We start from the raw sequence: 20,057 nt of genomic DNA, 5'->3' as shown, positions 1-20,057 counted from the left end.
GTTCGAGACCAGCCTGGTCAACATGGTGAAACCCTGTCTCTACTAAAGATACAAAACTTAGCCTTAATCTCAGCTACTTAGGAGGCTGAGGCAGGGGAATGCCTTAACCCGGGAGGCAGAGTTTGCACTGAGCCAAGATCGTGCCACTGCATTCCAGCCTGGGCGACAGAGTGAGACTCTGTCTCAAAAAAAAAAAAAAAAAATTGGCTCAAAGAATAGCATGGCAGGAAAAGATGGTGCACGCAAACACCACACTGAGTGGGGCCTCATCCAGAGGAGCTAGGGAGCCACGGAGGGCTGGGAGCAGGGAGAGGTGGGTCAGCTCTCGGTGTAAAAAGACCCTCTGATAGGAGAGGCTGGAGAAGGAGGCTGGACAGAGGGTCCAGGCAAGGGAGGCTGGGGCTGTGGAACAGCAAAGAGAGAGCTGGGGGAAGGGGGGGCGAACAACCAGAACACAGTGAGATCTAAAAATAATAACAGCGCCTGCACACAGTAGGCATTTTATGATGGCTGACTAAGTGAAAGGAGCTTGGCTTGGTTAGGCGCAGTGGCTCACGCCTGTAATCCCAGCACTTTGGGAGGCCGAGGCGAGTGGATCACTTGAGGTCAGGCGTTCGAGAGCAGCCTGGCCAACATGGCGAAACCCCATCTCTACTAAAAATACAAAAATTAGCCGAGATTGTTATGGCACACACCTGTAATCCCAGCTACTCGGGAGGCTGAGGCAGGAGAATGGCTTGAACCGGGGAGGCGGAGGTTGCAGTGAGCTGAGATCTTGCTACTGCACTCCAGCCTGGGCAACAGAGCGAGACTCTGTCTCAAAAAGAAGAAATGAAAAAAAAGGAGCTTGGCTCTCTTGCTAAGGGGACGGCGCCTGGAGGAGCCGAGCCCCCACTGTGCCCCTCACCCGTTTCCCCACCCAGGGCCTTCCAGAAGCGCCAGCAGCAGCAGAGTGCCCTGAGGGTGATGCAGCGGAACTGCGCGGCCTACCTCAAGCTGAGACACTGGCAGTGGTGGCGGCTCTTTACCAAGGTGAGGGTGGCCGGGGGAGGTGGTCCCAGCAGGCAGAGGACAGGGCCCTCGGGGCTTGGTCTGCTCGACACGTGACTTCCTCCATGTGGGCCTCAGTTGTCTGCATCAGTAAAATGGGGCCCGTCGGCCCAGCCTTTGCTAGCTGGGATTCTTTAGTTAGCAAGTGACAAGGAAAATCTGACTTGAACCAACACGGATCAAAGATACAAGACAATGAGGTCTGCACCTGGATCCAGGGCCCCCACAGACCCCACTGGGCCCCAGGTAAACACAGTCTTATCGGAGGGGACATTCCAAGGACTCAGAGGTGACCTCCCAGGAGCCCATCAAGGGCCAGACCTCCCTTAGGAATGTGCGGGGTTTGGGCAGCCCAGGCGTGCTGAGTTAACCCTTTACTGCACAAGGGTCCCAACAGTGACGTCAGTATCCGGCGTTCTGCACCTCTCACGTGGCTCTCCTCCATGGTGATCATCAACTGAGGCTTCCCACTCAGGGGCCGCCAGCAGATGGAGACTTGCCCCCAAACCCCTGGGCCAGCTTGGTCTCTCCTATCACAGAGATCCAGCCAGATTCCCAGGTTTCGTGCTCATTGGCCCAGCTGGAGTCATGTGACCATCCTGGAGCCAGTTAGAACCAATCACATGAGCGAGGCTGGCATCTCATGCCTACCCAAAGCAGAGGGCGCAAAGCCAGGTCGCCGGGCACGGTGGTGCTCGCGGACTGGGTGTTCCCCCAGTGCAAAATTGGAGAGGACAGAGGAGGATGGAGGTTTGGGGGCAGTAATGTAATTCTGAACTCCATGTCTGAGAGATCAGCCTGCGTTCTCTTGGCCAGTGTTAACTGAGCACCTACTATGTGCCTAGAACTTTTAAAGGGTCTGGGGATAAATGGTGAATAAAGAGACAAGGTCCTGCCACCGTGGAGCCCACAGTCTGGGACAGGAGTTGCTGCCCTGTGGCCTGTGGGTCAGATGGCTGTTTTTGCAAAAGCCCTTTCAGCAGAGCGTGGTGTCTGCAGCTGCATCTGAGCTACAGCAACTGAGTGGAGTACATAAACAGCCAGAAGCTGAGGGTGGCGGCTCACACCTGTAATCCCAGCACTTTGGGAGGCTGAGGCAGGTGGATCACAAGAGCAGGAGTTCGAGGTCAGCCTGGCCATGGTGAAGCCCTGCCTCTACTAAAAACACAAAAATTAGATGGGTGTGGTGGCACGTATCTGTAATCCTAGCTACTTGGGAGGCTGAGGCAGAAGAATCACTTGAACACTGGAGGTGGAGCTTGCAGTGAGCTGAGATCACACCACTACATTCCAGCCTGGGCAATAAAGTGAGACTCTGTCTCAAAAAAACGGGAAAATTAGCTGGGCATGGTGGCAAGCGCCTGTAATCCGAGCTACTCGGGAAGCTGAGGCAGAAGAATCGCTTGAACTGGGGAGGTGAAGATTGCGGTGAGCCGAGATTGTGCCACTGCACTCCAGCCTGGGCGACAGAGCGAAACTCCATCTCAAACAAATAAAAAAAAAATTGGGTGGAGTGGAAAAGAGTCAATAGAGTTATGTAGAACGAAGTAGAAAAGGATAGAACAGAAGTTATCAGAGCGAGTCTCACTTAGCAAGGGGATGAGGTGTTGTAAACCTTTTGTTTTAGTTCTGTGTGTACAGGTGTCACTGCAGCCTGAATCATGCCATGTAAAGCACATCTCTCACTAAGGACCTGGGACTAACAGGCTTAAGAAACACTGGCCCTTGACCAGGCATGGTGGCTCATGCTGATATCCCAATGCTTTGGGAGGCTGACGTGGCCAGATTACTTGAGGCTGGGAGTTCGAGACCAGCCCGGCCAACACAGCGAAACGCTCTCTCCTGAAAACACAAAAATTAGCTGGGCATGGTGGCACATGCATGTAATCCCAGCTACTCAGGAGACTGAGGCACAAGAATCACTTGAATCCAGGAGGCAGAGGTTGCGGTGAGCACACTCGCACCCCTGCAGCACTCCAGCCTGGGCAACAGAGTGCAACTCCATCAAAAAAAAAAAAAAAAGAAAGAAAGGAAGGAAGGAAACACCGTTCCACAGAATATAGCAGCAGCCGCGGTCCACAGTGTCTCCTGGGTGTGCAGGGATCCTTTAGCCAGATAGGTTAGATAGATCAATAGTATATTTAGTGGTGCTTGCCTGTACCAGTATATACCAATAGTATATTTAGTGGTGTTCTAGGCCTGTGACCAGGGACTGTTGCCAAGGCGGGGACACACAGCTAGTAGGTGGAGGAGTTGGGATTTGAACCCACGAACTCGGACTCCACTAAGAGTGTGAGGTCTTAGCCCCTGGGTCAGATGGCCTCCCACCTTGGAAGTCAGCCATGCCACCCCATTTCACCTCCACCTAGGTGAAGCCACTGCTGCAGGTGACGCGGCAGGATGAGGTGCTGCAGGCCCGGGCCCAGGAGCTGCAGAAAGTGCAGGAGCTGCAGCAGCAGAGCCTCCGCGAAGTTGGGGAGCTCCGGTGCCGCATGGCAGAGGTGAGGGGGCGGGGCTAGAGCGTGGGGGCGTGTCTTGGGGTGGGGCTGTGTCCCGTGGGTGGAGCCAGGTGTGAGGGGCGGGGCTTCTGGCTGGCTAACTGGAGGATGGGAGCAAACTAAGGTGTACGGCGGGGTTTGGGGCTGTTTAGTTTGCTGCTCCAATGCGGGTCGCCCTGGGAGCACTGCCTGGTGACCACTAGCCTCCCACCCACTCTCCAGCTGGAAGAGGAGCGCACCCGCCTGGCAGAGCAATTGCGAGCAGAGGCAGAACTGTGTGCAGAGGCCGAGGAGACGCGGGGGAGGCTGGCGGCCCGGAAGCAGGAGCTGGAGCTGGTGGTGTCAGAGCTGGAGGCACGCGTGGGCGAGGAGGAGGAGTGCAGCCGCCAGCTGCAAACCGAGAAGAGGAGGCTGCAGCAGCACATTCAGGTCTGGCCCCCTGCGTGCCCAGCAGGCCACCCTCCGGACCCCTCTGTCCACCCCCACCCACCTTTGCTTCTCCAAACCATGTGTCTTTGGGCCATGAATTTGTAGAAAACTCAGTTCTAGGTGAATTTACAAAAAGAATACATTTTTTTATTCAGATAACAGGAGACCCTAGAATGTGTGAAATTCATGTATGGCTGGATTCAGGCATGGCTGGATCCAGGTGTCCGAGCGATTTTCTCAGCTTCAGGCATGGCTGGTTCCAGGCGTTCAAGTGATAGCCTCAGCTTCAGGCATGGCTGGATCCAGGCATTCAGGCAATGTCCTCAGTACTCCCCCTCTCTGCATCTCCTGGTTTCATTCATGGGCAGGCTGCCCTCATGGTTCCCCTTCAAAATCCAGTGTGTATTTTACACTACAGCACATCTCAATTCAGTTGCTAAATTTTCATCGGAAATACTTGATCTGTATTTCTATTTTATAATTTCTACAATTTATAAAAACTAGATTCACATGCCCAAGTTGTTCTAAACATGCTTAAAAGCTTTTCGGTGATTGGGTGTCTTGTTTTAAATTTAAAGTAAGGAAAGTAAATAAAACAGAAAATTCAGTTCATCAGTCCACATCAGCCTCATTTCAAGAGCTCAGTTGTGTTTTTTTGTTTTTTTGAGATGAAGTCTCGCTCTGTTGCCCAGGCTGGAGTGTGGCAGTGCCATCTTGACTCACTGCAGCCTCCGTCTCCCAGGCTCAAGCAATTCTCCTCCCTCATCCTCTCCAGTAGTATCTGGGATTACAGGCATGTGCCACCATGCCCAGCTAATTTTTTCGTGTGTGTGTGACAGAGTCTCCCTCTGTCACCCAGCTGGAGTGCAGTGGCACGATCTCGGCTCACTGCAACCTCTGCTGCCTGGGTTCAAGCGATTCTCCTGCTTCAGCCTCCCAAGTAGCTGAGACTACAGGTGTGTGCCACCACGCCCAGCTAATTTTTGTATTTTTAGTAGAGATGGGATTTCAGTATGTTGGCCAGGCTGATCTCGAACTCCTGACTGGTGATCTGCTCACCTCAGCCATCCACACTGCTGAGATTACAGGCGTGAGCCACCACACTTGGCCCAGTAGTGTTTTAATTAACTCCTGTTGACCCCATTGGTGAGGGAGGGACCCTGCCCTAGGTTTATGGGGATGGCCGAGCACACAGCACCAGACACCAGACAGGTGAGACTGATTGACAGCAGTTTCTTGAATATACGATGCTCATAGCCTGAGGGGGGCCAACACCACACCATAGATGGGCACATGGGCGGTGCCCTCTAGAGCAGAGTGAACACGCAGGGGCTGTGGGAAACAGGCTTTGTAGCAACAACAGGTGGAGATGACCCCTGGGTGCCTTGGGAAATGGGATTGGTTTGTTTCAGCAATTCCATGGGCTGGCAGGGAACTGGAATGTGCTTCTCAGGGATAAGCAGGCACTGTGCCTGGTCCCCAGGATGAGGAGGGTTAATTGGCTGGAGGACCCTATCTGTGGGAGCAGAGGGAGCAGGAGGACTGTGGTTAGGCCATTTGAGGCCCTCCCACTTTTACCAAATGTCAAAGCAGCACACAAAATTGAGTCTTAGCTGGGCGCAGTGGTTCAATCTATATTCCCAGGACTTTGGGAGGATCTCTTAAGCCCAGGGGTTCAAGACCAGCCTAGGCAATGTGGTGAAACCCTTTCTCTACAAAAACAAAAACAAAAATTAGCCAGGCATGGTGTCACACACCTATAGTGTAGTCACAGCTACCCAGGAGGGTGACGTGGGAGGATCACCTGAGCCCAGGAGGTCAAGGCTGCAGGGAGCCGTGATGGCACCACCGCAGTCCAGCCTGGGTAACAGTGAGAGCCCATCTCAAAACAATAAAATAGGCCGAGCACAGCAGCTCACACCTGTAATCCCAACACTTTGGGAGGCCAAGGCCGGTGATCACCTGAAGTCAGGAGATTGAGACCAGCCTGGCCAACATGGTGAAACCCTGTCTCTACTAAAAATACAAAAAATTAGCCAGGTGTGGTGGCAGGTGCCTGTAATCCCAGCTACTTGGGAGGCTGAGGCAGGAGAGTCAGTTGAACCCCAGGAGATGGTGACTGCAGCTAGCCAAGATTGAGCCATTGCACTCCAGCCTGGGCGACAAGAGCAAAACTCCGTCTTAAAAATAAGTTTCTTTTAAACAGAATAAAATAAAATAAATTCAAAAAATAAAATTATCGATTTCCCACGTGCCTGATGACTGTCACATTGGCAGTACCCATTTCTATAATTTGTTTATTATGTTTAGTGTTTATCATCTGTACCCCCAACCCCGCACACAAGAATGTAATGTGCACAAGGATAGGTGTTCCTTTTTTTTTTTTTTTTTCGTAGGTGAGACCTCACTCTGTCACCCAGACTTTAGCGCAGTGGCACGGTCATCTCTCACTGCAGAAGCACAGGCACTTTTACCTATCCTCAGCGCCTAGAACAGTGCCTGGCCTATACTAGGCACTCAATAAATGCTTGTTGAACTAATGATTGAAATGGCAAAGCCAGTAAGGGTTTTTTTTTTTTTCTTTTTAAAGACGGGGTTTCACCATGTTGGTCAGGCTGATCTTGAACTCCCGACCTCAGGTGATCCGCCCGCCTTGGCCTCCAGAGTGCTTGGATTACAGGCGTGAGCCATCAGCCAGTAAGGGTTTGATCCTTCCCAGCCTCACCCAGGGCGGACGCTCTGAACCACAAGCCCTGGGGATCCATGGAACTTCCCCGCCCCCATCCTTCCCCTTGGCACTCCGTCGCTTGGCTGGTGTATCCTCACCCCTCCTGCCTCCCCGCTCCAGGAGCTGGAGGCCCACCTTGAGGCGGAGGAGGGGGCGCGGCAGAAGCTGCAGCTGGAGAAGGTGACGACAGAGGCAAAGATGAAGAAATTTGAAGAGGACCTACTGCTCCTGGAAGACCAGAACTCGAAGCTGAGCAAGGTTGGGGGCCTGAGGGCAGCTGGGAAAGCGGGGAGGGGATGCACTGGTGGCTTAATGAACGGCGAACTTCAAGCCGTGGTGTTACCACGTTGCAGTTCACAGGTGTGCACTGGTGGGGGTGGGATGGGTCTATAGACCCCAGGGAATGGGAAGAAGAGGGAGACGGTGGGAGAGGAAGGTCAGAGAAGGGGGAAGAGGAGCAGAAACAGGAGAGCAACATCAGAAGCTGCAGGTCGGGTGGGGGCTGCTCCCGGCCCAGCTCCTGACTGCCCCCCACCCCTCAGGAGCGGAAGCTGCTGGAAGATCGCCTGGCCGAGTTCTCATCCCAGGCGGCGGAGGAGGAGGAGAAGGTCAAGAGCCTCAATAAGCTACGGCTCAAATATGAGGCCACGATCGCAGACATGGAGGGTGAGCGCCCGCCCAGCCAGTGGGGAGCTGTAGGTGTCCGTGTGTGCTCCGATGGGAGGCGCCACACAAGCCCCATGTGCCACGGGCCTCCGTGGCTGTGTCTGCTAAATGGGATAGGAAAGAAGGCTCAGGGCGGATCGCGTGTCCTCCAGCCCCTTGAGTTCTTTACGCGTCTCTAAATCCAACTCGCTTTCTCTGCTCGGTGTCCTGAGTTGCTCTGCTTTCTTTCCCTCTGACCGCCCCACTGTCTGTCTGTCTCGGACACCTTTTTGTCTCCCTGTCCCTCGCTGTTGACTTAGAATCAGAAACAGAAAGGAGGGGGCACAGGGAGGAGGTAGGGCTGTGGACACAGGGCAGAGAGAGTCAGAGGGAGGAGGCATGGGCTGTCAGTGGGGATGAGGAGGAGAGGTCAGTGTCTGGCCGAGGGTCTAGGACAACGTTGTGGGAGAGTCCCTGAGAGGGACGGAGAAGGTGGGAGGAGGAGAAGGTGTTAAGAGAGATGCTGAGCTTAGCCTTATATGCGGCTGGGGGTCGGTGGTCTCTGTGGGAGTGGCAGGGTGCGCAGGCCTGGAGCCCTCATGCACGGCCCCGCCCCTGCCTCTAGACCGCCTACGGAAGGAGGAGAAGAGCCGCCAGGAGCTGGAGAAGCTGAAGCGGAGGCTGGACGGGGAGAGCTCGGAGCTGCAGGAGCAGATGGTGGAGCAGCAACAGCGGGCAGAGGATCTGCGGTCGCAGCTGGGCCGCAAGGAGGAGGAGCTGCAGGCTGCCCTGGCCAGGTGCAGGGTGGGGTGGGCTTGGTGGGGTAAGCAGCACGGGTGCACGGCTGGCCAGCGTGGGGTGCCCAAGTCGGATGCTCCTGAACCCCGGTGGAGCCACTCACCAGCCACAGACAAGCTGCATCCCCTCCGAGCCCTAGTGTCCCCTTCTGTCAAATGAAGACAGCAAGAGTTCCAGGCCCACTAAGTTAAGGGAAAAGTGAAACAAGACTCTATGTGTCTGGCAACTTGCATAACACTCAGTGCACAATGAGAACAAGAAAATGCTATTTCGGGCCGGGCGCGGTGGCTCACGCCTGTAATCCCAGCACTTCGGGAGGCTGAGGCGGGTGGATCATGAGGTCAAGAGATCGAGACCATCCTGGTCAACATGGTGAAACCCCGTCTCTACTAAAAATACAAAAAATTAGCTGGGCGTGGTGGCGCGTGCCTGTAATCCCAGCTACTCAGGAGGCTGAGGCAGGAGAATTGCCTGAACCCAGGAGGCGGAGGTTGCGGTGAGCCAAGATCGTGCCGTTGCACTCCAGCCTGGGTAACAAGAGCGAAACTCCGTCTCAAAAAAAAAAAAAAAAAAGAAAATGCTATTTCTAGGCCAGGGGAGATGGCTCACACCTGTAATCCCATCACTTTAGGGGGCCACGGCGGGCAGATCCTTTAAGGTCAGGAGTTCGAGACCAGCCTGGCCAACGTGGTGAAACCCTGCCTCTACTAAAAATAAAAAAATTAGCTGGATGTGGTGGCGTGCGTGGTAATCCAAGCTACTCGGGGGGCTGAGGCAGGAGAATCGCTTGAACCCAGGAGGCAGAGGTTGCAGTGAGCCAGGATCACACCACTGCACTCCAGCCTGGGCAACAGAGCAAGACTGTGTCTAAAAAAAACTGCTATTTCTCCCTCTCCCCCTGCTTGGCCTCCCCACACCAAACAGCCCAGAATCAGCCGAGATTCGACAAGTGGCCCGGCTATGTTAGGAGGCTTGATAGTTATACATACACTCGTTCACAGTCACTGAGCTCCTGCCTAGGCCGGATGTGGTGCTTAGTATCCCATGTGCTTTTTATGCACTGGTCTTCGCTGGATGTGGTGCTTAGTATCCCATGTGCTTTTTATGCACTGGGCTTCGCTGGATGTGGTGCTTAGTATCCCATGTGCTTTTTATGCACTGTGCTAGGCCGGATGTGGTGCTTAGTATCCCACATGCTTTTCATGCACTGTGCTGGGCTGGATGTGGTGCTTAGTATCCCATGTGCTTTTTATGCACTGGGCTTCGCTGGATGTGGTGCTTAGTATCCCACATGCTTTTTATGCACTGTGCTGGGCTGGATGTGGTGCTTAGTATCCCACATGCTTTTTATGCACTGTGCTTCGTGCAATCTCAGGCGCCCCTGATTACAACTATAGCTCCCTTTCAGAGATGTTAACATGTGAAAAGCTGTGCATCTTTGAGTTGATGGAACGTGGTGTGTGTGTGTTTAAGAACACACATTGTTTTTTTTTTTTGAAACAGAGTCTTGCTTTGTTGTCCAGGCTGGAGTACAATGGTGCGACTACAACCTCTACCTCCCAGGTTCAAGCAATTCTCGTGCCTCGGCCTCCCAAGTACCTGGGATTACAGGCACCCGCCAGCATGCCCAGCTAATTTTTGTATTTTTAGTAGAGACGCGGTTTCACCCTGGCTGGTCTCAAACTCCTGACCTCAAGTGATCCACTCACCTCGGCCTCCCAAAGTACTTGGATTATAGGCATGAGCCACCGCGCCTGGCCATGAACACACATCTTCGAGTCTGACTTCTGGGTTCAAATCCTGGCTTCCCCTCTTTCTAGTCATGTGACCTCCCCCAGGTGACACAGCTCCCTAGCCTCAGTGTTTTAATCTACACAATGGGGGAATTACAGATGCTACTCCTAGGGTGAGTATGAGGGTTAAAGAAGAAAGTGCTCCTCAGGCGCTTGGCACGCTCAGCCCTCAGTAAATGCTGGATGTTTCTGTTACTACTTTTATTACTCTTGTTAATTTTTTTCTTTTTTACTGAGGTGAAGTTCATAAAAGTAATCATTTTTTAAACATACAATTCAGTGGATGTTGCACACTCACAATGCTGGGTAACCATCACCTCTATTCTAGAACATTTTCTTGTTTTTTTAGATGGAGTCTTGCTCTGTCTCCCAGGGTGGAGTGCGGTGGAGTGCAGTGGCGTGATCTTGGCTCACTGCATCCTCCACCTCTGGGTTCAAGCGATTCTCCTTCCTCAGCCTCCTGAGTAGCTGGGACTACAGGTGCCCACCACCACACGTGGTTAATTTTTTATTTTTAGTAGAGATGGGGTTTTGCTTTTTTGGCCAGGCTGGTCTCGAACTCCTGACCTCAAGTAACCTGCCCGCCTCAGCCTCCCAAAGTGCTGGGATTACTGGCATGAGCCACTGCGCCAGCCTCTAGAACATTTTTATCACCCCAGAAGGAAACCCTGTATGTATTAAGCAATCATGGCCAGGTGCAGGGACTCATCCCGTAATCCAGCATTCTGAGAGGAAGAGGCAGGAGGGTTGCCTGAACCCAGGAATTCAAGACCAGCCTGGGCAATATAGTGAGACCCTGTCTCTACAAAAAATTTAAAACCTTAGCCAGGCATGGTGGCATGTGCCTGTAGTCCCTGCTACTTAGAGGGCTGAGGTTGGAGGATCATTTGAAGCTGAGAAGCCGAGGCTGCAGTGAGCTGTGATCGTGCCACTGCACTCTGGTCTAGGTGACAGAACGAGATCCTGTCTCAAAAAAAAAAAAGGCAGCCACTCCCCATCCCTCCTTCTCCCCGACCCTGCAGCCTCTGATCCACTTTCTGCCTAAATAGAATTTGCCTATTCTAGACATTTCATACAACATGTGGCCTTTCGTGCTTCAGTTATTTTTATCACCATCTCCCCAGCAACCCTGGTGAAGGGGAGTGTTCATTGCCTTGTCCTCCCACAGACCAGGACCCTGCCCTTCGGAGAGGTTAAGTCCCTTGTGGGGGGCCAGGAGAGGACACGAAGCCAGGCCTGTGTGGCTCCCTGAGCCATCAGCCCCCAGGTCCCAGCCGCTGCCCCTGGATCCAGCTTCTCTTTGCAATGACACCACATGAAGGGACAGGAAGCCACATCCCTGTCAGGGTTATAAGGAGGGACTCCGGGCCAACCCAGCCACTCACGGGCCGGGTGACCTCGGCAAGTGCTTTCTCTGTGCTGGGCCTCAGTTTCCTCATTTAGCAGGAGTATTAAATGAGGTGATACACGTAAAGGACTGGCGTGTGGCAGCAATTTACTGTCTCCGACAACTCCTGTGGGTGTCGTTCCCACTTTACAGCTAAGAAAACTGAGGCTCGAAATGAGTCAGGCTGGGCGAAGTGGCTCACTCCTGCAATCCCAGCACTTTGGGAGGCCGAGGCAGGCGGATCACCTGAGGTCAGGAGTTCAAGACCAGCCCGACCAACATGGTGAAACCCTGTCTGTACTAAAAATACGAAAATTAACCAGGCGTGGTGGCGCATGCCTGCAATCCCAGCTACTCAGGAGGCTGAGGCAGGAGAATCGCTTGAACCTGGGAGGTGGAGGTTGCAGTGAGCTGAGATCATGCCACTGCACTCCAGCCTGGGTGACAGAGTGAGACTCCATCTCAAAAAAAAAAAAAAAAAAAAAGTTTAGCGAGGCATTGTGGCCTGCACCTGTGATCCCGGCTACGGGGGAAGCTGCGGCGGGAGGATCACTTGAGCCCAGGAATTTGAGGCTGCAGTGCCGTGACTGCACCACTGCACTCCAGCCTGGGCAACAGAGTGACACCTTGCCTCAAAAAAAATTAAGTTAATACTGGAGTCAAGTGCCCATGGCAGGATAGGATTCAAACCTGGGACTGGCCACCCCTAAAGCCCACATCCAGCCCCTCTGTCCCCAGAAATCATCGCCTCGCCCTTACCTGCCCCTGTACCGACTCCATGGTTCTTGTCACCCCCAGGGCAGAAGACGAGGGTGGGGCCCGGACCCAGCTGCTAAAATCCCTGCGTGAGGTGCAGGCAGCCCTGGCCGAGGCCCAGGAGGACCTGGAGGCTGAGCGCGTGGCCAGGACCAAGGCAGAGAAGCAGCGCCGGGACCTGGGCGAGGAGCTGGAGGCGCTGCGGGGCGAGCTGGAGGACACGCTGGACTCCACCAATGCACAGCAGGAGCTCCGGTGAGGCCTGGTGGCGGGCTGCTACCGCAGCCTAGGATGTGCAGGGCGAGGGGCAGGAGTTAGGTGGAACCTCTCTTTCTATACAGAGGCTTAATCATCGAACAGTTGTTCATGAACCACCAGCTCTAGGTCTGGCCTGGGTCAAGCTGGGGACAGAGATGGGTCAGACCCAAGTGTTATTCTTGGGAACTTCAGTCTCAGGGGAGGCAGATTCAAGCAAAGACACTCTCCATCCAGAACAAGGGGTGCTTTCGTGGAGTAACACGGGGCATTGTGGGTGATAAGTGAAGACCCCTAAACCAAGTCTATGGGAGGTCCAGGAAGACTTTCCTGAGGAAGGGGCTTTTGGATAAGGGTTTTGAAGGGTGAATAGGAGTTTACCCTTAAAGCCACACTCCTTCCACAGCATCACCACCCAAATCTCTTGGGGAGTGTAGTGTGAGGCCCTCATTTTTTAAGGAAACACGAAAAGAAGGCACAACCGGCTCTCCCAAAGCCCCTGCCTTCCTGTGTTCTAAAATTCTCTTCCCCTCTCCCTTCCCCCAATAAAGGTCCAAGAGGGAACAGGAGGTGACAGAGCTGAAGAAGGCTCTGGAGGAGGAGACTCGCATCCACGAGGCGGCAGTGCAGGAGCTGAGGCAGCGCCACGGCCAGGCCCTGGGGGAGCTGGCGGAGCAGCTGGAGCAGGCCCGGAGGGTGGGTTGGGGCAAGGGGACCGGGCAGGGGGGCCCCGGGGAGGGCAGGGCAGGACGTGGGGTTGGCAGAGGTACTGCTGGCTGTTCTAGGCCGGCTCATCTTTGCTCACGCATTCACGTCCATCCTTCATTCAGCAAGCCTTAACACAGGGTGGACTCCCTTCCAGGAGCTGTGCTGGGACCCAGCCACGAACCCAGCACCCAGCACTGCCTTCCCCTGTGGTGCTTTCCTTCAGGTGGGAGAGCCAGAGAGTAAACAGTATACACACCTTCAGTCTATGTTGGGTTGACAAGTGCTATGGGGCCGCATGAACAGGAAATGGGGGATCAGAATTCTAAGGCAGGTGAGATTTTCAGCAGAGAGGCCACGGAGGTATTCTATGAGAAGGTGACGTCAGGGTAAAAACCTGAGGGGGAAGCTGGGTGCGGCGGCTCACGCCTGGAATCCCAGCACTTTGGGAGGCTGAGGCAGATGGATCACCTGAGGTCGGGAGTTCGAGACCAGCCTGACCAACATGGCGAAACCCCGTCTCTACTAAAAATACAAAATTAGCTGGGCATGGTGGCACCTGCCTGTAATCCCAGCTACTGGGGAGGCTGAGGCAGGAGAATCGCTTAAACCCAGGAGGTGGAGGTTGTGGTGAGCCGAGATCACGCCACTGCACTCCAGCCTGGGCGACAAGAGTGAAACTCCGTCTGAAAAAAAAAATACAAAAATTAACCGGGTGTGGTGGCACACTCCTATAGTCCCAGCTACTCAGGAGGCTGAGGCAGGATAATCACTTGAATCCAAGAAGCAGAGATTGCAGTGAGCTGAGACTGTACCACTGCACTCCAGCCTGGGCAACAGAGCGAGACTCTGTCTCAAAAAACAAAACAAAGCAACCCACCTGGGCTAGACACAGTGGCTCACGCGTATAATCCCAGCGCTTTGGGAGGCCAAGGAGGCGCCCAAAGGTCGAGAGTTAGAGACCAGCCTGGCCAACATGGCAAAACCCCGTTTCTCCTAAAAATAGAAAAAAATTAGCCGGGCATGTTACAGGTGCCTGTAATTCCGGCTTCTTGGGAGGCTGAGGCAGGAGAATCACTTGAACCCAGGAAGTGGAGGTTGCAGTGAGCTGACATTGCACCATTGCACTCCAGCCTAGGCAACAAGAGCGAGACACCATCTCAAAAAAAAAAAAAGAGGGAGTGAGGGGTGAGCTATCTGGGCATTGGGAGAAGTGTGTTCCAGGCAGAGGGAACAGCCCGTGCAAAGGCCCTGTGCGAGGAATACGCCTGGCCTGGTCCAGGAAAGGCTCGTAGACCTGTGCTCACCTCCTTCCCACACCAGGGCAAAGGTGCATGGGAGAAGACCCGGCTGGCCCTGGAGGCCGAGGTGTCCGAGCTGCGGGCGGAACTGAGCAGCCTGCAGACTGCGCGTCAGGAGGGTGAGCAGCGGAGGCGCCGCCTGGAGTCACAGCTGCAGGAGGTGCAGGGCCGGGCTGGTGACGGGGAGAGGGCACGAGCGGAGACTGCTGAGAAGCTGCAGCGAGCCCAGGTGAGTGGGATGGCCAGGGTGGGGGTTTCTGCTGTGTGACCTTGGCGACATGCCTGCCCTCTCTGGGCTTCTGATTGGTCCATATCAAGCCTGTTATCTTGTTTGGGTCTTCCAACATAATCATGCGCAAGACGGCACGGTGGCTCATGTCTGTAATTCTAGCACTTTGGGAGGCCAAGGTAGGAGGATTGCTTGACTCCAGGAGTTCGAGACCAGCCAGGGCAACATAGTGAGACCCCCATCTTTAGAAAAAATGTCAAAATTAGCCAGGTACGTTGCTGTGTAGTCCCAGCTCCTCAGGGCACTGACGCAGGAGGATCCCTTGAACCTGCGAGGAGGTCAAGCCTACAACGAGCTATGATTGTGCCACTGCACTCCAGCCTGGGCAGCAAAGTGAGATCCTATCTCAAAATAATAATAATAATACCCAGCACTTTGGGAGGCCAAGGCGGTTGGATCGTTTGAGGTCGGGAGTTCGAGACCAGCCTGGCCAACATGGAGAAACCCTGTTTCCACTAAAAAAAGAAAAGAAATACAAAATTAGCTGGGAGTGGTGGTGCACGCCTGTAATCCCAGCTAGTTGGGAGGCTGAGGCAGGAGAATCACTTGAACCCAAGAGGTGGAGGTTGCAGTGAGCAGAGATCGCGCCACTGCACTCCAGCCTGGGCAACAAGAGCGAAATTCAGCCTCAAATAATAATAATGGTTCATTCATTTAAGGTGTACAATTGGATGGATTTTAGTATATGCACAACGCTGCACAGCCATCACCATAATCTAAGTCTGGACCATTTTCATTATCCCAGAAAGAAACCCTGTGCCCTTTAGCTGCCATCCCCCACTTCTCCCCACCCCACCCAGGGAACCACTGATCTTTCTGTCTCTACGGATTTCCCACTCTGGAGATCTTGTGTAAACAGAATCCTACTGTATGTGGCTGCCCTTTGTGGCTGCCTTCTGTCACTTAACGTATGGTTTCCAGTTCATCTATGTTACAGCTTGTGGCATCATTCCTTTTCATTTTTTAATGTTTAAAACACTGCTGGGCGCAGTGGCTCACACCTGTAATCCCAGCACTTTCGGAGGCTGAGGTGGGTGGATCAACTGAGGTCAGGAGTTCAAGACCAGCCTGACCAACATGATCCGTCTTTACTAAAAATATAAAATTACCTAGGTGTGGTGGCGCGCATCTGTAATCCCAGCTACTCGGGAGGCTGAGGCAGGAGAATGGTTTGAACCCAGGAGGCAGAAGTTAAACAGTGAGCCAAGATCGCTCCATTGCACTCCAGCCCAGACAACAAGAGTGAAACTTTGTCTCAAAAAAAAAAAAACAAACAAAAACCCACCATGCAATAGATCCACATACCTTTCTATTGCTGAATAATGTCCGTTGTATGGATATTCCACGTTTGTTTATCCATTCATTTATTGATGAACATTGGGGCTGTTCCCGCCTCTTGGAAATTATAAGTCATGCCGCTGTGAACATTCCCGTATGAGTTTCTGCATAGACCTAGCCTTCATTTCTCTTGGGTCTACACCTAGGAGTGGAATTGTTAAGTCACATGGAAACCCTGTGTTTAAGCATCCGAGGAGCTGCCGGACTGTTTTCCACGGCAGCTGCACCATTTTGCATTCCTGCCAGTGTGGTAGGGTTTGAGGCAGATGGGGTCACTGGGTGGAAGCTGAGATCGGAGGACTTCATTCTCCTCTCCCTACCCTGCAGGCTGAACTGGAGAATGTGTCTGGGGCGCTGAACGAGGCTGAGTCCAAAGCCATCCGGCTTAGCAAGGAGCTGAGCAGCATGGACGCCCAGCTGCACGACGCCCAGGTGACCCCGCCTGCCGTCCAGCTCCACTGTCACCCTCCCCTCCCTGTCCTCTGGACCACACCTGACATCGCCGCCTCCTCCATTTACAGGAGCTGCTGCAGGAGGAGACCAGGGCGAAATTGGCCTTGGGGTCCCGGGTGCGAGCCATGGAGGCTGAGGCAGCCGGGCTTCGGGAGCAGCTGGAGGAGGAGGCAGCGGCCAGGGAGCGGGCGGGCCGTGAGCTGCAGACCGCCCAGGCCCAGGTGAGCAGCCCTACGCAAGACCCTCAGCGCGGCATAGCCCCCCACGCTGCTCCTCCTGGGTTCCCCAGCTCAGGGACGGCCACACTGCCCACCTTCTCACGGGCCAGACCGTGGGTGCCTTTCTCATCTCTGACTCCCCCTCACCCCCCCACAGCCTGTGCCCAGCCCTGGCCCTCCTGCCCCTGCCTCTCAGCCTCATCCCTTGCCCCAGCTCCAGCTCAGCCCCGGCTCAGGTGCTGTCCTGCCCCACCTCGATCCTGCTCTTGGCCTCCAGCCTCTCCCTAATAGCTCATCCCCTACACAGCTCCAGAAGCTTCTTTCTACAACCAGAGCTGACCCTGCCCTCGCCTGCTCACAGCTCTCCCGTGCCTCCCCAGACCCCTGGATGAAGGCCATGCCTCTCAGTTGGGCGCTTGAGGCCCTGCCGTCTCTGATCCCTCCTCTGTCTTTAGCTGTATTCATCTCTGTCTCTACTTTCCTATTTCATTTGAAAAAACTCTGTTATTTTCCCAGACTTAGCATTAGGCTCCCCTGTGGGAAGTTTCCTGACGTCTCTTCTCTTTCTCCTCTGTCCCAACTCCAGTCACCTTGGGCTGGGACTCTCTCTGCCCAGGAGTTTCCCCACCAGACTAAGAGCCCCTTCAAACTAGAATCCCGTAAGAGTTAGATTCAAGTCTGTAGCACAGCCCAATATAGAGCCTGATATATTGTAGGCTTTCAGAAATGCCTGTTGAATGAATGAGTGATGGTACATGCCTGCAGATATCCTTCAACGCAAACTCCTATGCATACTTCAAGACCCACCTCAAATGCTCCTCCTTCAGGGAGTCTCTCCTGAATGTTCTAAACAGATTCTGAGCTCTTCCTGTGGGCTTGCATAGCTCCCATACTTCTGTCTTAACCTCTGTCACCCTGGCTGTGACACTGTGTCACCGCCAGCAGACAAGGGGGTCTCCAGGAAAGATTCCAGGTCTCATTTATCTCTGCGTCCTTGGAGGGAGTAATTTGAATCCCTTGGAAGAACTAGGGCTCATGGTACTCACAACCTCACACCACTCAGAGGCAGAAGAGCTCAGCAGAGTGACCCCTTTTCCTCTTCAGGCCTCAGTCTCTTCATCCTGGAAATGGAGCGCCACCAGCTCACACCGGGGTCATTCACAGCCCTGACCACCAACCACCCTCTCTCTCCTCCCCTCAGCTCTCAGAGTGGCGGCGGCGCCAGGAGGAGGAGGCAGGAGCACTGGAGGCGGGGGAGGAGGCACGGCGCCGGGCAGCCCGCGAGGCCGAGGCCCTGACCCAGCGCCTGGCAGAAAAGACAGAGACAGTGGATCGGCTGGAGCGGGGCCGCCGCCGGCTGCAGCAGGAGCTGGATGACGCCACCGTGGACCTGGAGCAGCAGCGGCAACTCGTGAGCACCCTGGAGAAGAAGCAGCGCAAGTTTGACCAGGTGGGCCCCTCGGTTCACCCAGCTGCGGAACCAGCAAGTCCGTCTGTGCTTCCCGTGGTCGTTGTGAGGAACGTAATCCGTGCTGTCACGGCTCAACTAGGCAGTTGTAGTGGACTGGGAAGCAGGACCCTTCTTCAATCTGGGCCTCTGTAAAATAGGACATCCATCTGTCCTGATTCATGCCTTTGTCACAGCATAATTCCTTGTAGCACCCACTTTTACATTTTTTTTTTTTTTAAGATGGAGTTTCACCATGATGGCCAGGCTGGTCTTGAACTCCTGACCTCAGGTGATCCACTCACCTCGGCCTCCCAAAGTGCTAGGATTACAGATGTGAGCCACAGCGCTCGGCCCTTTTTTTTTTTTTTTAGATGGAGTCTTGCTCTGTCACCCAGGCTGGAGTACTATAATGTGATCTCGGCTCACTGCAACCTCTGCCTCCCAGGTTCAAGTGATTCTCCTGCCTCAGCCTCCCAAGTAGCTGGAATTACAGGTGTGCGCCACCACGCCCAGCTAATTTTTGTAGTTTTACTAGCTACGGGGTTTGACCATGTTGGTCAGGCTGGTCTCGAACTCTTGACCTCGTGATCCACCTGTCTTGGCCTCCCAAAGGGCTGGGATTACAGGCATGAGCCACCGTGCCCGGCTGACACTTTTACTTTCAAAGCTGCTCTAGTTTTTTGATGATAAAATATACAAATACCTTCAGTACCCCAGAGATTGCTTATGAGAATTAAATGAAATAACTCATCTCACTTCCCCTGCTGATTCACTGGGTAACTCAGGCAAGTTGCTTTTTCCATCTCAGCTTCAGTTCACCCATCTAGAAAACGGAATAATGCCAAGCATCTGGCAGCCTGTGGATGAAATAAAAATCACAAAACCTTAGAGAGTTAAGATCAGGGCAATCCTGAGGGTTCAAATTCCAACTCGGCCTCTTTCTGGCTGTGTGGCTTAGGCAAATTGCTCAATCTCTCTGTGCCTCATTTTATTCATTTAGAAAACACAGTGTGAGCCTGGGCACGGTGACTCGTGCCTATAATCCCAGAATTTTGGGAGGCTGAGGCAGGAGGATCACTCGAGGTCAGGAATTTGAGAGTAGCCTGGCCAACATGGTGGAACCCCTTTTATACTGAAAAATACAGAAATTAGCTGTGTGTTGTGGTGCATGCCTATAATCCCAGCTACTTGGGAGGCAGAGGCCTGAGAGTCACTTCAACCCAAGAGGCAGAGGTTGCAGTGAGCCGAGATTGCACCACTGCATGCTAGCCTGGTGACAGAGAAAGACCCTATCTCAGAAAAAAAAAAAGGAAAAATGCAGGTGGGGGTGTCATTTTGCCTTCAGTTTTGGAGGATATTTTCACTGGATATAGAATTCGAGGTCAACAGTTTCATTTCTTCAGCACTTTAAAGATGTCATTCCATTATCTCTGGCCTCCATTGTTTCAGATGGAAAGTCAGCCGTCATTTAAATTGTCGTTTCCTTGTAGGTGGTGAGATATGTCTTTCTAGCTGACTCACGATTTCTCTCTTTATGATTGGTTTTTAGCAGTGTGACTGTGATATGCCCAGCTGTGGTGTTTTGTATTTATCCTGCTTCAGATTCTTTGTGCTTCCTGTAGCTATGGGTTGATGTGTGTTTTTTTTTTTTTTAATCAAATGTGGAAAATTTCAGCCATTATTTCTTCAAATTGTTTTATCTCCCACTCTCTCTCTTTCCCCTTCTTCTTGGACTCCAAGTACATAAAATTTGATTATAATACTGTTCCCCAGGTCATTGAGGCTTTATTAATTTTTGCATCTTCTAGAATTTTATATAAATTATTTTCACATAAATCTCTTTTGGTATGGGCTTATTTTACTCAAAATACTTTATTTTTTTTTTTGAGATAGAACCACACTGTCACCAAGGCTGGAGTGCAATGGCATGATCTCAGCTCACTGCAACCTCCACCTCCTGAGTT

The 20,057-nt window shown here is 53.2% G+C and overlaps 1 protein-coding gene across 1 annotated transcript in view; it reads left to right on the top strand.

Annotated features, from left to right (window-relative positions):
- Positions 1-20,057, top strand: part of MYH14 (myosin heavy chain 14) — a 107,118-nt gene that overhangs the window by 61,812 nt on the left and 25,249 nt on the right. The window contains exons 22-33 of the mRNA XM_064381017.1: positions 924-1,032; positions 3,420-3,551; positions 3,771-3,977; positions 6,826-6,963; positions 7,248-7,371; positions 7,976-8,147; positions 12,127-12,339; positions 12,891-13,035; positions 14,368-14,574; positions 16,300-16,404; positions 16,494-16,646; positions 17,845-18,093. Of these exons, the coding sequence (XP_064237087.1) occupies positions 924-1,032; positions 3,420-3,551; positions 3,771-3,977; positions 6,826-6,963; positions 7,248-7,371; positions 7,976-8,147; positions 12,127-12,339; positions 12,891-13,035; positions 14,368-14,574; positions 16,300-16,404; positions 16,494-16,646; positions 17,845-18,093 (1,954 nt within the window). The remainder of the gene's footprint in view (positions 1-923; positions 1,033-3,419; positions 3,552-3,770; positions 3,978-6,825; positions 6,964-7,247; positions 7,372-7,975; positions 8,148-12,126; positions 12,340-12,890; positions 13,036-14,367; positions 14,575-16,299; positions 16,405-16,493; positions 16,647-17,844; positions 18,094-20,057) is intronic.

The sequence above is a fragment of the Aotus nancymaae genome, unplaced genomic scaffold (genome assembly GCF_030222135.1).
Source record: "Aotus nancymaae isolate 86718 unplaced genomic scaffold, 86718_ANA_hifiasm-v0.15.2.pri h1tg000028l, whole genome shotgun sequence".
NCBI lineage: Eukaryota > Metazoa > Chordata > Mammalia > Primates > Aotidae > Aotus > Aotus nancymaae.
This window is presented reverse-complemented; position numbering and strand designations above follow the sequence as displayed.